This window comes from Dromaius novaehollandiae, chromosome 5 (genome assembly GCF_036370855.1).
Source record: "Dromaius novaehollandiae isolate bDroNov1 chromosome 5, bDroNov1.hap1, whole genome shotgun sequence".
NCBI classification, from domain to species: Eukaryota; Metazoa; Chordata; class Aves; order Casuariiformes; family Dromaiidae; genus Dromaius; species Dromaius novaehollandiae.
The window spans coordinates 72,125,754-72,142,024 of NC_088102.1; the positions used below are offsets into that span (position 1 = coordinate 72,125,754).

Below are 16,271 nucleotides of genomic sequence, written 5' to 3' on the forward strand. Positions count from 1 at the left end.
CACGCTGGGGCACTGGAGCTGTCTGTTGCACTGCAGCTGCAAAAAATGTCCCCACGTGGCAGCTGAGCTTGCCTGGGCAGAGGAGGATTCCCACCAGCTGTGACGCAACTGTGGGCAGGTGCTGGCCACCCTCATCCCTGCCTTGGAAGGGGGTTCCGGGATGTTGGATGGAGGGTGCATTCCAAGGTGGAGCGAGGTGCTGGGAACTGCCCTGCCCTTGGGTGGGTGCTGCTGCCACAGCTTAGAGGAGGCCTGAGAGACCTGCAAGGCATTGCTGGGCTGAACTGCTTTGCTGGTACAGCCAGCCACGAGCACAGGTCCCCTTGACAACCAAATCCACCTAGCTACCTACTGCAGATGCTGAAGCAGCCACCCTTCCAGGCGTTGTGTGGGAGGGAAACAAGGGGGCAGGGCTGGGGCCGTGCCTGATTCACTGGACCTGAAAAGGGCACAGACTGGAAGTGGCATCCTCCCATGTTCCCACTGCAGTCGGTGGGGAGAAACAGGCCATACAGGGGGGGAATGCAGGTGCAGGCTGGACTGAACCATCCCGGGCGCTGTCTCCCTCTGCCCTCCCAGTTCTGCACCAGCACCTGCACTAGCAGGGAGCAGGGCCTGGCAGCTCGGCAGTGGCAGTGCAACCTCAGGCCAATGCCGCACAGGGTAAAGAAGCTCTTTGTGTCAGGAAGGCCTTGAAGTGGCCAGAGCTTTCCAGATCCTTTTGCCTTGGACTGAGGATTAAGTGCATCTGCACAGGGCTGACAGCATGACACGACTGAAGCTGCCCTCCACTCTGCCTTGTGTTCACGGAAGCACAGAAGCACGCAACGGCAGAGGTTGGAAGGGACCTCTGGAGATCATTGTGGTCAATGCCCCTGCCCATGAGGGTCATCTAAAGCCCATCGCCCAGAACCCTATCCAGATGCCTCTGCAATGTCTCCTAGGACGGAGACCCCACAATCTCCCCAGGAAACCTGTTCCCGGGCTCTGTCACACTCACAGGAAAGTTTTTCCCTCTGGGCAGACGGAACTTCCTGGGTTTCAGGTTGTACCCGTTGCCTCTCGTCCTATCGCTAGGCACCACTGAAAAGCTCTTGACACCCTCCCTTCAGATATTTATGCCCACTGATAAAGATCCCCCCACAGGCTTCCCTTCTCCACCATGAACAGGCCCAGTTCTCTCAGCCTTTCCGCGTGTGACAGATGCTCCCATCTCTTAAGCATCGTAGGAGCCAAATGGGCCTTGACATTCCGAGCCCCATCCTTGCCTGCTTGGACAACATCCCTCCATTCCTCCCACATTTCCTGAGGCTGGCTCCACACCAGCCCTTCCTCAACCTTTCGCACTTCTCCTTAACCATGGTGTCAAACAGGTGTCACACAGCATTGGTGTGCTGTTAGAGTAGCCCTACTGATGAGGAGCTCCTAAGAAATCGAGCTCCCTTTCAAGCTGACTGTGCTTCCTCTTCGTTTAGATTACAAACAAAAATACAAAGCGCACATGACAAGACAGTTCCTGCAGGCAGTTATGATTCTAATGCACTGCTGGACCCTCCTCTCCTGCCTGAGCCCTTTCCCTAAGCACAGCAGCCTGGGAGACCTTGTTGGCAAAGCTCCTCCTCCCTTCCTCCTCCTCTATGTGCCCTTTTTCACTGGAGTTCGGGCCAGCTTATCCAGGCCATCCTCCTGAGACATCAGCTCATCTCCTGAGCCTCACGACAGACCACTCTTGTGCTCGGCGGAGGCTCTCCTTCATTCCCTGCTGGCTGTGCTGCACTTAGGCAGATGCTGGGGAGGCAAAGCCCTACCAGTGACAACACCCATGCAGAGCGATATTCACCTGGGGGATGTCCCCACTCCTACCCAAAATGTCCCAAATGACCAGCAGGCTCAAGGGAACCAACACCGGTCTCCCATATCCCTCAGATTTGTCCAAGAGCCTCTCAGTTGCTCTGGATTTGCTCCAGGTCTCTGTGGCACTGGCACTGCAAAGAGATACTGATACACAGAAGCCTAGCGTTATCATACTCTGAAATGCAGCTGGCTGAGCAGAAACAGAAGCAGGTGGTGAGATGCTGGCTGTTCAGCAGGCCCAGCAGATGCCTGTGCTCTGACACACAGCAGCACTCGGGCTGCTGCAGCTGCTTCCCCTTGGGGGCTGGTGTGCAGTGGGGGAACCACCTCCTTCCTGCCTCAGAACTGTGTGGGGTGAGTGTGGCAGTGTGGGAACTGTGGGGCTGAGGGGCACAGGCCTGCAGGCAACTGGATAGCACCTCCATCTGCCCGCAAGCTGCTGTGAGGGGCCCAGGCCCTCCTGCCAATGTGCCATGGAGCCTGGGGCTGGGCTTGACTTGGTGCCACCCTGGAGCTTTCTAGCCCAGAGCCAGCCCCAGTGCCTGCCCCATGTGGAGGGCTGCAGTGCGGAGGGACCTGGTGCCAGAGGTCAGCCCCACAGCAGCAAGGAGGCTGCAGCAGATGCTGACCCCTGCAGAGGACAGTCCCTGTCAAGGAAGGGCTCTTGCCACACTCCCTGGCACAGTGTGACACACCCAGACCCATGCGGGCTCAGGCATAGGGAGGGCCCGCACACCCTGCACCCACTGCAGCACCCAGGCAGGGAGTCCTGCTCAGATCATCATCAGGCTCCCCACGGGGACAGCCAGGCAGGCACCCACCCACTGGTGGGGAGCGCGTGATGGCAGAAGTGGAGCCGAGACGCATATATGGGCATGCACGGGGATGGAGAAGGTTGTTGGAGGCTGGGGCTCTGTCAGATGGGAGATAACCCTCCTGATAACATCTCAAAAGGTGCCTAATGCCGTTGATTGGCTGCCCCGGCAGCGGGGCCTGCGCTTCTGCCTATATATTGCCCCCCCCACCACAGCAGCCTCTGGTGGCCCAGGAGGCAAGCAGGAGCTGGGGACTGCAGCATTGGGCAGGAGGTGTTTGGGATGGCCACCATCAGCCAGCTCCTTGCCAGCGCACTGGGGCTGCTGCTGTGCGTGCAGCTCTGCAGGGGTGAGTGCCTGTGGGCTCCCCGGGGCTGGAGCTGCCTGCCCTCATGCCGAGAGTGGGAGGCAGCCCTGGGGTTGGGGAGGCCACCGTGGGGCTGGGGTGGCCTCCATGGGTCTGTGTGTGACCTTCTGGGTGGGCTTCTCAGAGGCACCAGTGGAGGCACACCACCTGGGCAGCCCTCGGGGCCCACGGTGCCTGCACTGTGCTGGGGACAGGGTTTTTGCAGTGGGGCCGAACACTGAGCACATGTGGCAGGACATGTCCTCTGCTGTGTTCACCTTGCATTGGGTGCTGGACATTCAGGGGCTGGATATGGCCCTACCTTTCTTCACACCTGGTGTCCTGCAGTGCACCCAAGGCTTTTCCACCCACACAGCCATATGCCAGGGTCCAAAAGCCAGGCCCGCAGTGGGGAGTGGAGGCCATCAGGGCAGGGAACAGCTGTGGGACAGAGCTCCCTGGCCAGCCTGGCAGGGCATGCTACACCAGACAACACTGACACCATGCTGGGACTCCATGTCCTCCTTTGTGGTCCCACATGGGCACCCACAGGCACCGGGGAGCTGCGACTGGTTGACGGAGGCAGCCGCTGTGCCGGCCGGGTGGAGGTGAAGCACGAGGGCCAGTGGGGCACCGTGTGCAGCTATGACTTCATCTGGGATGTCCGTGGGGCCTCCGTGGTCTGCAGGCAGCTGGGATGTGGCACCGTGGCAAGGACTTCCCCATACATGCCGTTCGGGGCAGGGGCTGGCCGGATTTGGCTGCAACCTTTTCTATGTCGTGGCAGTGAGACAGCACTCCACCACTGTCCCCACTACGGCTGGGGCCAGCACTACTGTGGCCATGACACAGATGTTGGGGTGACGTGCTCAGGTGAGGGATCAGGATACTCTGCCAGGGAGCAGACCCTTGGCTGTGCGCAGTTTGGAGATGGCATGGCTATGCCCAGGGACTTCCCAATGGGGACTGCCTGGGCACAGATGGGGTGCAGGAGTGGGGCTGCAGTGCACCACACTCACGCCCTGAGGGCACCTCTAATACAGATGCTGTGGAGCTCAGGCTGGTGAATGGAGGTGGTCCCTGTGCAGGCAGAGTGGAGGTGAAGCTGCGGGGCCAGTGGGGAACGGTGGCAGATGACGTATGGGACATGGAGGATGCCGAGGTGGTGTGTCAGCAGCTGGGCTGTGGCTCGGCCAAAAGCGCCCATGACTCGACCCACTTTGGGGGAGGGTCTGGACCTACTCAACTGGCTCTTGTGGACTGTCGCGGGGATGAGTCTGCACTCTGGGAATGCACTGTCCCGGGATGGGGGCCATACCCTGGCCCCCATGACTGGGATGTTGGTGTGGTCTGCCAAGGTAAGAGCCATGGGGTCCCTCCAGGCTGCCTCGCACTCAGGCCCCGCTATGCCAGCACCATGGTTATGGGGGCAGCCCCCCTGCAAGCCCCCAGCGTGTTCCAGGGACCCCCAAGAGACCCCAGACTCTCTCCTCCGGCAGGGTTTGTGCGGCTGGTTGGCGGGGACTGCACCTGCTTGGGCCGCGTGGAGGTCAGGCAGGGCCGAGCCTGGGCCACCCTCTGCAAGGCCCACGTGGACCTCAACACCGCCCATGTCATCTGCAAGGAGCTGGGTTGCGGAGCAGCTCTGGCCATCACTGGGGCAGCACGCTTTGGGGCAGGAGCTGGGCCCATCTGGGACGGGGGCTTTGAGTGTGCAGGCAACGAATCCCTCCTGTCTGCCTGCACCCGAAGGCTGCCCCATGGCCAGGGCTGCACCCACGCCAGCGATGCTGCCGTCATCTGCTCCTGTAAGAGAGCAGGGTACGGGGCAGAAGCTGCAGTGGGAGGTGCGGGGAGACGGGCAGCAGGGACAGGGGTGCCCAGGGCAGGGACAGGGTAGGGAGGCTGCGGGCTGGCTTGTGGCAGCCCCCAGGGGTGTGGGAAGGCAGCGGGGTGTGGGAGGCAGAGGGCTGCCATGCCTGCATGCCCCCACCATTGCAGAGCAGGGGACATGAGGCCTTCATCTCCAGCGCCCTTTTCTCCCTCCCAGCCTACACGGGCTTCAGGCTGGTGAACGGCAGCACAGAGTGCACAGGGCAGGTGGAGCTGGAGGCACGCGGCACCTGGGGCTCCCTCTGCGATGCCGGCTGGGACATGCCCGACGCCCAGGTGCTCTGCCACCACCTCGGCTGCGGCTTTGCCACCTCCGTGCCCCGTGGAGGGTGTTTTGGGACAGGGAGCGGCCCGCTGTGGCAGGACACATTTCACTGCAGTGGGACCAAGTCCCACCTGGGAGAGTGCCCTGCCACGGTGCTGGGGATCCCTGCCTGCTCACCGGACCACGCTGCCGCAGTCAATTGCTCAGGTGCGTGTGGGGCAGGTGGCGTCAGACAGGAGGGCCTGCTGTGGGGAGGGGACCCAGCACCCCAAAAAGGAAGGGTACCCCACTCCCCCTACTGCCACCAGGAGCTGTGGGGCACAGGGCCCATCTGGGGAAGCAGGGCCATGTCAGGGCAGGAGGAGGGCTGAGCCCAGACACGGCAGCAGGCACATGGGCAGGAGGAGGGCAGTGGGGCCGTGCTGTCCCCCAGCATCCTGTGGGACTCCTTGGCACCCCACGGTCCCCAAAGAGCCTCAGGACATCTGCCCTCTGTGCGGGGACAGGTGGCACTGAACCCCTGTGGCTGGTGGATGGGGAGAGCCGCTGCGACGGACACCTGGAGGTGGCCCTCGGTGGGGCCTGGGGCCGAGTCCTGCCACAGCAGTGGGATGCCAGCAGTGCAAGCGTGGTGTGCCGGCAGCTCCAGTGCGGCATGGTGCAGAAGGCCTATGCTGCCCCAGTGCTGGGGCCAGGCTCGAGCCCCCTGGGGCTGAGCGGGCTCCGGTGTGTGGGCACGGAGGCTCGCCTGGCCCAGTGCAACTCCACGCTGCCCAGCGCCGCGCCGCCGGACCACGCCGAGGAAGCGGCAGTTGTGTGCTCAGGTGAGTGTGCCGGGAAGGGCCCCGGAACACTGTGGGGGCCCGAGCGGCTGCCCCAACCCAAGCTGTCTCTGGCTGCAGGGAGCCAGCGCGTGCGGCTGGTGAGTGGCCCTGGGCGCTGTGCTGGGAGAGTGGAGGTCTACGTGCAGGGGACCTGGAGCCGCGTCTGCGAGGACACCTGGGACCTGTGGGACGCCGCTGTCGTCTGCCACCAGTTGGGCTGCGGCGAGGTCCTGGCAGTGCCCGGCTCGGCCCGCTACGGCCGGGGCTCGGGGCCGGTGTGGCTGGGTGCTGGCGCCTGCTCCGGGGCCGAGGCGACACTCTGGGACTGCCCAGCCCCGGCACCAGCCCCAGCCCTGGCCCCAGGGCAGCGTGGCTGTAAGGAGGGTGCTGGTGCGGCAGCCATCTGCTCAGGTCAGCACCGCGCTCCACCAGGGCCAGGGCCAGCGGGGCTGTGGGACCGGTTGTGGCATCAGCCCTCCCGACCGGCCTCCCTGCCCACCTCCCCACACCCTGGGCAGTCCGGGGAGTGAGACGGCACCTTCGCCCCACTGCCCTGCCGTGTCCACTCCTTAGGATGCTTCTCATGGTGACCCGGGGAGGTGGGCGGAGTGGCCGGGACAGCAGGGGTGTCGCCCAGCCCCGCCTGAGCTGTGCCTACGCCCCCATGCTACCCCCTTGCAGAGCTCACAGCCCTGCGGCTGGCAGGCGGCAGCAGCTGCACCGGGCGCCTGGAGGTCTTCTACAACGGGACGTGGGGCAGTGTGTGCGCCAACGGCACCAGCCCTGCCACAGCCGCTGTGGTGTGCCAGCAGCTGGGCTGTGGGGCTGGGGGCCGGCTGTCACCTACACCCACAACCACACAGGGCTCAGGCCCCGCGTGGCTGGCCTGGGTGCAGTGCGAGCTGGGGGCCGACTCCCTCTGGCACTGCCCCTCGGCACCCTGGCAGCTGCAGCCCTGTGACTCCCCTGGGGACACCCACATCTTGTGCGACGGGGAGCCTGGAGGTACCAGAGCAACTCCCACATCAGCCACGGCAACCAGCTGTCCAGATGGCACATCCTGCACAGGTAGCTCTGCCTGCACAGGGCAGCGCGGTGGCCCCAGGGATCCTCCAGCTCGGGGTGGTGCAGCCTCTCTGTCCCACCAGCCACTCCCCTGCATCCCGCTGTGTGTCCACAGTGATGCAGCATGGGATATGGCCAGACTCCCTCCAGCCGTGCAGCTCGTGTCGGTGTCGTCGCAGGTGCTCACAGGACCCACACGGCAGGGGCTGGATCCATGCCAGTGCCCACCATGCTCTGCATCGTCCTGGGCACCCTGCTCTGCCTGGCCGCGGGGACCCTCACTGTGCAGGCATGGCGTGCCATGGCTCAGCACAGAGGTGGGTTGTGCCGGTGGTCTCTGGGGCTGAAGCTACTAGGACGAGGCGTCAGGGCAGAGCCAGTCAGGGCTGGGGGCTGCTGATGGCTCCGGGGACTGCCTGGCCATGGGGCGGCCCAGCTGCACAGGCTGGAGTTGGGTGTGGCAGTAGAGGCCCGGAGGCCAGCGCTGAGCGAAGGCAGGACCCGGCGCAGGACAGAGGCCAGGCAGGGGTGCCAGAGCCACTCAGAGGATGGGGCAGAGCAGTGGAGCTGGGCCACAGGGTTATCGCGGGCACAGCTGGTGACCCCCTCCATCCCACATTCTGTGCCCACGGCCTGGGGTTACGGCTGCCCTTGCTTTCTAGGCCCTGGCAGAGCCACGGATGCAATCTCTGAGGCCGTCTATGAGGAGCTCGACTACACCCTGACACCGGAGTACCAGGAGGTGCCCAGTGTCTCAGGTGCATGCACCCTGGGACAGGAGCTTCAAGTGTTCAGGCAACGAATCTCTCCTGTCTGCCTGCACCCACAGACTGCCCCATGGCCAGGGCCACACACTCGCACCGATGCCAGTGTTGTCTGCTCTCATAAGAGCACGGAGCACGGGGAAAAGGCTGCAGAGGGAGGCACTGGGAGACGGGCAGTGGGGACAGGGGTGCCCTGGGCAGGGACGGGGCATGGAGGCTGTGGGCTGGCTTGTGGCACCCCCCAGGGGTGTGGGGAGGCAGAGGGATGCGGGAGGCAGAGGGCTGCAATGGCCTGGCAGGCCATGACTCCCAACAGCCCCTCCCTGGCCAGCCCGGCTCAGCCCAGTGCCTCTCCGTGGGGAGGGAGGTCCCTGTACTGAGGCCCCCACGCACCCGCTGCAGCAGCTGGGCTGGGAGCCCGGCCACGTGCAGGCCATGGGGAGCTGCAGCGCAGAGGCATCTCCTGGCCCTCCACAGTCACCGCTGTGTGGCAAGGCTGTCCTGCCCAGGGTGCTGGCCAGGCCATGGGTCCAGGCAGCCTCCCCTAACGCCCCATCCTCCAGGCTCCCCGTCGGAGGGCTCAGTGATGAAGCTGCCATATTGCACCTTCCACAATGTGGAGGCCACCAGCCCCGGGACAGCAGCAGGTACGGGGCCGGGGCGCAGGACTGTGCTGCGGTGTGCCCAGAGCTGCAGCCCTCTGAGGCAGCTGGTGCCAGCAGGGGCCTCACATGGTGCCTTGGCAGCATGGCCATGTGGCCCTCGGTTATTTTCTGGCCTGGCACTTGTGGCTGGGGACAAGTCTTGGGCTGCTGGCTCCATTCGAGAGCTGGCAGCCCCATGCAGCAGGCCCTAACATTGGCACCCCCAGTTCCACAGCCAGTGGGGGCTGGCACAACGCGGCCCCTGCCCCCGCCTTTGTTTCACTGACCATCTGTCGCAGACAACCCTGCCCAGGCACGACCTCCCAGATGGGTACAATGATGCCGCGGCCACGCTGCGCCCTGGAGTGGCCCCTGCTCAGGGGCCGAGCAAGGAAGGTGTCTCCGAGGCAGTGGGGCTGGGAGGTAAGAGGCACCACAGCCTGCGTGGCAGTGCTGCTGTTCCCAGCACCGTGCCATCCCACCAGGAGAGGCAGCTTCCCCGCGCTGTGCCGCAGTGGTGGGCAGCGTGTGGGCATGGGGGGGATCCCCAGGCGGGTCCTGGCAGCCAGGGGATGAAACAGCCGCTACAGAAACTGGCCTTGCTGACCCCAGTGGGGAGCCCACCCTCGCTGAGCCACCTGGAGCTGCCGGGAGCTGTGACAAACGCCCTAGCCTCAGCGCCTGGGGACATGGGCTACGGCGACGTTGGCGTCAGCAGCCCCGGGACATCGCTGTGAGCACGATGGGGCCACGCTGCAGCAGTCCCTGGGGATGCACGTGGTGCCATGGGGCTCTGCCCCCACGCAGCCACGGCCCAGCCTCAGAGGGCGTTGGCTGCCTGATTGACCACCCACTCAGGCCTGCCAGGGCCTACGGGCACTGTGGAGATCTGCCTCCATCATCCCGCCAACACAGCCCTCTGGCCATGCCAGACTTTGTGTGTCCTTCCACTGTGCATTTCTCTCTTTTCTATTGTTCTCATGGCCGGGGCACAGGGCCATGCTGCCACGTGCCCGGAGGTGCAGCCCTCTGATGCAGCTGGTGGTCTCACGTGGTGCCTGGGCAGCATGGCCATGTGGCCCTCGGTTATTTTCTGGCCTGGCATTCATGGCTGAGGACTAGCCTCAGGGCTGCTGGCTCCATCCGAGAGCTGGCAGCCCCACACAGTGGGCCCCAACATCGGCAGCCCCAGGTCCATGGCCAGTGGGGGCTGGCACAACGCAACGCCTGCCCCAGCCTGGGTTTCACTGTCCTGTCTGTTGCAGACACCCCTGCACTGCTCTGGCACAACCCTCCCCAAACGGGTACGGTGATGCTGCGGCCGTGGTGTACTCAGGAGAGGCCACTGCTCCGGGACTGAGCAACGGAGATGTCTCCGAGCCGGCGGCACTGGGAGGTAAGAGGCGCCGCAGCCCACACAGCAGCGCTGCTGTTCCCAGCACTGTGCTGTCTGGCCGGGAGAGGTGGCTCCCCCGTGCACTTCCGCGGCAGTGTGCAGTGCCTGGGCACAAGTGGAGCCCCGGGCCTGGACCTGGCAGACGGGGGATAAAACGGCCCCTAGAGGTACCAGCCATGCTGTCTGCAGAGGGGAGCCGGCCCTCGCTGAGCCACCCAGAGCTGCCGGGAGCCGCGACAGATGCACCAGCTTCAGCGCCCCAAGACATGGGCTACGACGATGTTGGTGTCAGCGGCCCCGGGACGTTGCTATGAGGATGGCAGGGCCACACTGCAGCAGTCCCTGAGGACACGCGTGGTGCCATGGGGATCTGCCCCCACGCAGCCACAGGCCAGCCACAGCGGGCATCGCCTGTCTCATTAACCGCCCACTTGGGCCAGCCAGGGACTATGGGCACCATGGAGATGGGCCTCCATCATCCCTCCTGCGCAGCCCTCCAGGCGCTGCCTGAGTTTGTGCTTCCACTGTGCATTTCTCTCTCTTCTATTAAAAAAATAAAAAAATGTTTGGAGCCTCGGCCCCAAGGTGAGGCCTTTGGGCACATTGCCGTATCCCGGGGGTGGCTGGGGTGGACACGGAGCACGTTCTGCTCAGCGTGAGCTCTGTTGCACGGACCAGTAACTCTCCTGCCGGCCTCACACGGCTCCAGTTAATCGCTGTTGCTGCTGCGGGTGTTTTGTCCGCACTGTCCTAAGCTGAGACGCCTCCCTACATGGCACCCTGGCTGCTGTGGCCTGCACCCGCCCCAGAGCAGCGCTGCACCAGGTCGACATTCTCCATCGCTGCTGGTGCACACTGCCCACGTCAGAGACTGCCACAGAGCAAGTGCTGCTCTGCGGAAAGAGCCAAGCATTGGCAGTGAGGCCCGATGCAGCACTGGTGGAGCAGCTGATAGGCTTCCTCTCCTCGCTGGAGGTTTCCCTTGCTGTAAGGCAGGCCTGCAGCCCAAACACAAGGGCAGGACAATAGTGTGACAAGTGGAGATGTCTTGGAGGGAGGTTATGACACATATTCCTGTCCCTTCAGCATCTTAGGAGCCCTTTACTGCACTCACTCCAGGAGCTCCATGTCTCTCTTGTCTTGAGGAGCCCAGAACTGCACACAGCACTCCAGACGAGGCCTCCCCAGGGCTCAGCAGAGGCACAGGATCACCTCCCTCCACCTGCTGACAACACTCTGCCTAATGCAGCCCAGCATACCCTTGGCCTTCTTGGCCACAAGGGCACGGTGCTGGCTCACGGTCAGCTTGTTGTCCACCAGGCCTCCCAGGTCCTTCTCTGCACGGCTGCTTTCCAGCAGGTCAGCCACCACCCTCTACTGCTGCAGTGGGTATTCCTCCCCAGGGGCAGGCCTCTGCACTTCCCTTGATTCAGCTTCATGAGGTTCCCCTCTGCCCATCTCCCCAGACTGTCGAGCTCCCTCGGAAGGGCAGCACAGCACTCTGGGGTATCAGCCACTCCTCCTGGTTTTTGATCATCAGCACACTTGCTGTGGGTGCACTCTGTCCCTTCGTCCACGTCACTGAGGAAGAAGATGAACAGTACTGCACCCAGCAGGGACCCCTGGCAGACACCGCTAGCTTGCTAGCTACAGGCCTCCAACGAGACTTTGTGCTGCTCATCACAACTCTCTGAGCTCTGCCAGACAGCCAGTTTTAAGCCACCTCACTGTCTGCTCCTCTAACCCACACTTCCTCAGCTTGCCTGTGAGGATGTGATGGGAGACAGTGTCAAAAGCCTTGCTCAAGTCAAGGGAGACAACTTGCCCTGCTCTCCCCTCATCTATCCAGCCAGGCATCCCATCCTAGAAGGCTGTCATGCTGCTTAATCCCTGCTTGCTGTCTTTCACATCCCTCAACACATTAAACTCCAAATGGGCCTTGACCTTTCGACAAGCACCACACACCACTGTGCTACTGGGAGCTATGGAGATGGGAAAGACAATGACAAGGAGGAAGATCACCGTGGAGTGGGCAGGAGCAGTCCTTTATACACAGTTTGACTATGTTTTCTACCTCAACTGGAAAGAAATCAGCCCCACTACAGCAGGGAGTGCAGCACACTTGATTTCCAAGCTCTGTCATTGCCCCTACTTGGACTCTTCCATCTGGGCTGGACCAGAAGCACCTCTGCCTGGAGCCAGCACTTGCATTCACTCCCCTGGCCTTCACAGTCTGGGTGGGTTTTTCCAGGCACAGCCCACATGGACTCACGAGCCACCTGGGCCCCTGCATGGCCAATGCCTTTTGCTCAGACAGCAAGCAGGTCCTGCGGTGTCCTACGGGACGCAGGTATGGAGTTGTGCTCTCTAGACTTGTGCGCCCCCAAGCTAAAGAGAAACCTGAAACAATAGCTCAAGGCCCCTGTGACCTGCTGCCCCAACAAGAGCCGGCACAGAGCCTGGCTTGGGTCAGAGTGGTTCAGGTGGGCCCTGTGGGACTCCTGCCATGTGCTAGCCATGGCTCCCGTTCCCTGACTCGGAACTGGAAAGCACTGAACCACAGATGCAGTTCACCTGAGCAGACAGACAGGACAACCACAGTCTCCCTCTCTCGCCTGCACTGCCCTGGGTGCACCAGGGCTGCTTTGAGGCCAGTGTGGCAAATCCCAAAGTGAGCTGCGTGGCTCTGAGCCCCTTCTGATCTCTGTCACCTTTCCGCCGGCAGCCCCAGGACAGTAAAAGCCATGGGCAGGGAGTGGGCATGGCAGTAAGGCTGTGGCCGTGCAGGCTCCCTGAGGTCGGATGCTGTGGGCCTGGGTCAGTGTGTCACCATCGAGGTGGACCATGCCCTGCAGTCTTAGGTGGCAGTGAATACCTGGGGTCATTTTAGCAGTTCTTCTTTTCTTGCACTATTGAAAGATTGAACATATCGGGATTAAAGGAAGAAACACAGCAGGAGCTGGCTGCACTCAAAGGAAGAAAGGAATTTTGCTGCTGTCATACCGGTGGGGGAGGACGATGGCATTATGGATGGGGGTGCCTCAAAGGGAGGCTACGGCCTGCCTTCCTGCCTGCCACCAAGCGTTGGCCCCATCCGAGACAGCAAGGCACATGCTTTGTGTCTGTGATTGCAGGCATCACCCACAAGGTGCACAAAGTGGGCCTGGGAAGAAAACTGAATGCACATCTCTCAATGCTAAATATCCCTCTCTGGCTTCCCAACTGCTGCACTTCCATCTCCATAATCAGCTCACAGCTTTGATACCTCCCATGATTGTCCCACCAGTTAAACACAGAAGGTCTATGTGGTCAGTGCATATGCTGCATGAGCTTTCTATGCCACTCTTGTCTCTCTGCAAGGCCTGCCAGCATTTGTACGCAGCCCATACTGGAATGCTGAGGTCTGACAAGCCCCTGCCACTAGTCCACTTCCCGACAGCTTCTGTTGCTGTGACCTGCTACTCTTTCAACTAGGGAAGCAAGTGGCTATGCACTGAGGTTTGCAGCCAAGGTAGGATGTGTTCTGTGAGAGCCCTGACTCAGTTGCTGGTCTGCACCTCGTCCCTGCTGTCTGTACACAGTGGGAAAATCCCCACACTGGGGCACTGGAGCTGTCTGTTGTGCTGCAGCTGCAAAATATGTCCCCACGTGGCAGCTGAGCTTGCCTGGGCAGGGAGGGATTCCCACCAGCTGTGAAGCGACTGTGGGCAGGTGCTAGCCACCCTCGTCCCTGCCCTGACAGAGGGCTCCCGGATGTTGGATGGAGGGCGCATTCTGAGGTGGAGCGAGGTGCTGGGAACTGCCCTGCCCTTGGGTGGGTGCTGCTGCCACAACTTAGAGGTGGCCCGAGAGACCTGCAAGGCACTGCTGGGCTGAACTGCTTTGCTGGTACAGCCAGCCACGAGCACAGGTCCCCTTGACCCCCCAGTCCACCTAGCTACCTACTGCAGATGCTGAAGCAGCCACCCTTCCAGGCATTGTGTGGGAGGGAAACAAGGGGGCAGGGCTGGGGCTGTGCCTGATTCACTGGACCTGAAAAGGGCACAGACCGGAAGTGGCATCGTCCCATGTTCCCACTGCAGTCGGTGGGGAGAAACAGGCCGTAAAAGGGAGAATGCAGGTGCAGGCTGGGCTGAACCATCCCGGGCGCTGTCTCCCTCTGCCCTCCCAGTTCTGCACCAGCACCTGCACTAGCAGGGAGTAGGGCCTGGCAGCTCGGCAGTGACATTACAACCTGAGGCCAATGCCGCACAGGGTAAAGAAGCTCTTTGTGTCAGGAAGGCCTTGAAGTGGCCAGAGCTTTCCAGATCCTTTTGCCTTGGGGTGACGTTTCAGTGCATCTGCACAGGGCCGACAGCGTGGCACGACTGAAGCTGCCCTGCGCTCTGCCTTGTGTTCACGGAAGCACAGACGCACACAACGGCAGAGATTGGAAGGGACTTCTGGAGATCATCGAGGCCAATGCCCCTGTCCATGAGGGTCATCTAAAGCCCATCGCCCAGGACCCTATCCAGATGCCTCTGCAATGCCTCCAAAGACGGAGACTCCACAGCCTCCCCGGGCAACCTGTTCCCGGGCTCCGTCACCCTCACAGGAAAGAAGCTTTTCCTTCTGGGCAGACGGAACTTCCTGGGTTTCAGGTTGTGCCCGTTGCCTCTCATCCTATCGCTGGGCACCACTGAAAAGCTCTTGACACCCTCCCTTCAGATATTTATGCCCACTGATAAAGATCTCCCCACAGGCTTCCCTTCTCCACCATGAACAGGCCCAGTTCTCTCAGCCTTTCCGCGTGTGACAGATGCTCCCATCCCTTAAGCATCATACGAGCCAAATGGGCCTTGACATTCCGAGCCCCATCCTTGCCTGCTTGGACAACATCCCTCCATTCCTCCCACATTTCCTGAGGCTGGCTCCAAACCGGCCCTTCCTCAGCTTTTCACAGTTCTCCTTAACCGTGGTGTCAAACAAGTGTCGCATAGGATTGGTGTGCTGTTGGAGTGGCCCTACTGATGAGGAGCTCCTAAGAAATAAGGCTCCCTTTCAAGCTGACTGTGCTTCCTCTTGCTTTAGAGTACAAACAGAAATGCAGAGCACACACGATAAGAGAGTTCTTGCAGGCAAGCTTGATTCTCATGCACTGCTGGACCCTCCTCTCCTGCCTGAGCCCTTTCCCTAAGCACAGTGGCCTGGGAGACCTCACGGGCAAAGCTCCTCCTCCCTTCCTCCTCTTGTATGTGCCCTTTTTCACTGGAGTTCGGGTCAGCTTATCCAGGCCACCCTCCTGAGGCATTAGCTCATCTCCTGAGCCTCGCGACAGAGGCTTGTGCTTGCTGGAGGCTGTCCTTCATTCCCTGCATGGGAATGCCCTATCCAGACGCTTCTGCAATTTCTCCAAGAACAGAGATTCCACAACCTCCCCGGGCAACCTGTTCCAGGGCTTCCTCACAGGAAAGAAATTTTTCCTTCTGGGCAGACAGAACTTCCTGGCTCTTGATACCCTCCCTTCAAATATTTATACCCACTGATAAAGATCCACCCCCCCAGGCTTTTCTTCTCCACCATGAACAGGCCAAGCTCTCCCAACCTTTCCTCATGTGACTGATGTTCTCATCCCTTAAGCACCTTAGGAGCCAAATGGGCCTTGACCTTCCAAGCCCCATCCCTGCCTACTCGGATAAAATCCTGATCCTCTTGCACTACTGGACCCTCCTCTCCTGCCTGAGCCCTTTCCCTAAGCACAGCAACCAGGGAGACCTTGTTGGCAAAGCTCCTCCTCCCTTCCTCCTCCTCTATGTGCCCTTTTTCACTAGAGCTCAGGCCAGTTTATCCAGGCCACCCTCCTGAGGAATCAGCTCATCTCCTGAGCCTCGCAACAGAGGCTTGTGCTTGCTGGAGGCTCTCCTTCATTCCCTGCTGGCTGTCCTACACTCAGGTAGGTGCTGGGGAGGTTAAATGTGATGATCACAAAGGCAAAGCCCTGACAGTGATGCCACCCACACAGAGCGATATTAAGCTGGGGGAGGTCTCCACTCCTGGCCAGACCGTCCCCTTGACCAGCAGGCTCAAGGGAACCAACACTGGTCTCCCATATCCCTCAGATTTGTCTGAAGAGGCCCTCAATCACTCTGGATTTGCTCCAGGTCTCTGTGGCACTGGCACTGCAAAGAGATACTGATACACAGAAGCCTAGCGTTATCGTACTCTGAAATGCAGCTGGCTGAGCAGAAACAGAAGCAGGTGGTGAGATGCTGGCTGTTCAGCAGGCCCAGCAGATGCCTGTGCTCTGACACAGAGCAGCACTCAGGCTGCTGCTGCTGCTTCCCCTTGGGGGCTGGTGTGCAGTGGGGGAACCAACTCCTTCATGCCTCGGCACTGCATGCGGCAAGCGTGGCTGCCATGGGGACT

General features: G+C 61.5%; 1 protein-coding gene across 1 annotated transcript; it reads left to right on the forward strand.

Annotated features, from left to right (window-relative positions):
• Window positions 1-2,951: 2,951 nt before the first annotated feature.
• LOC135328584 (antigen WC1.1-like) lies at window positions 2,952-11,560 on the forward strand. Its single transcript, XM_064513464.1, has 15 exons — window positions 2,952-3,018; window positions 3,568-3,888; window positions 4,059-4,373; window positions 4,515-4,823; window positions 5,066-5,380; window positions 5,680-5,997; window positions 6,076-6,408; window positions 6,679-7,002; window positions 7,242-7,379; window positions 7,725-7,804; window positions 8,770-8,893; window positions 9,083-9,203; window positions 9,736-9,866; window positions 10,735-10,853; window positions 11,333-11,560. Exons 1-15 carry the CDS (start codon window positions 2,952-2,954, stop codon window positions 11,558-11,560), a joined length of 3,243 nt encoding a protein of 1,080 aa, XP_064369534.1.
• The last annotated feature ends 4,711 nt before the right edge of the window (window positions 11,561-16,271 follow it).

Coding starts and splice junctions, on each gene's coding strand:
- LOC135328584 (XM_064513464.1), top strand. CDS start 2,952: ATGGCCACCATCAGCCAGCTCCTTGCCAGCGCACTGGGGCTGCTGCTG. Junction 7,805..8,769: donor TGACACCGGAGTACCAGGAG/GTGCCCAGTGTC, acceptor CATCTGTCGCAG/ACAACCCTGCCCAGGCACGA. Junction 8,894..9,082: donor CGAGGCAGTGGGGCTGGGAG/GTAAGAGGCACC, acceptor TGCTGACCCCAG/TGGGGAGCCCACCCTCGCTG.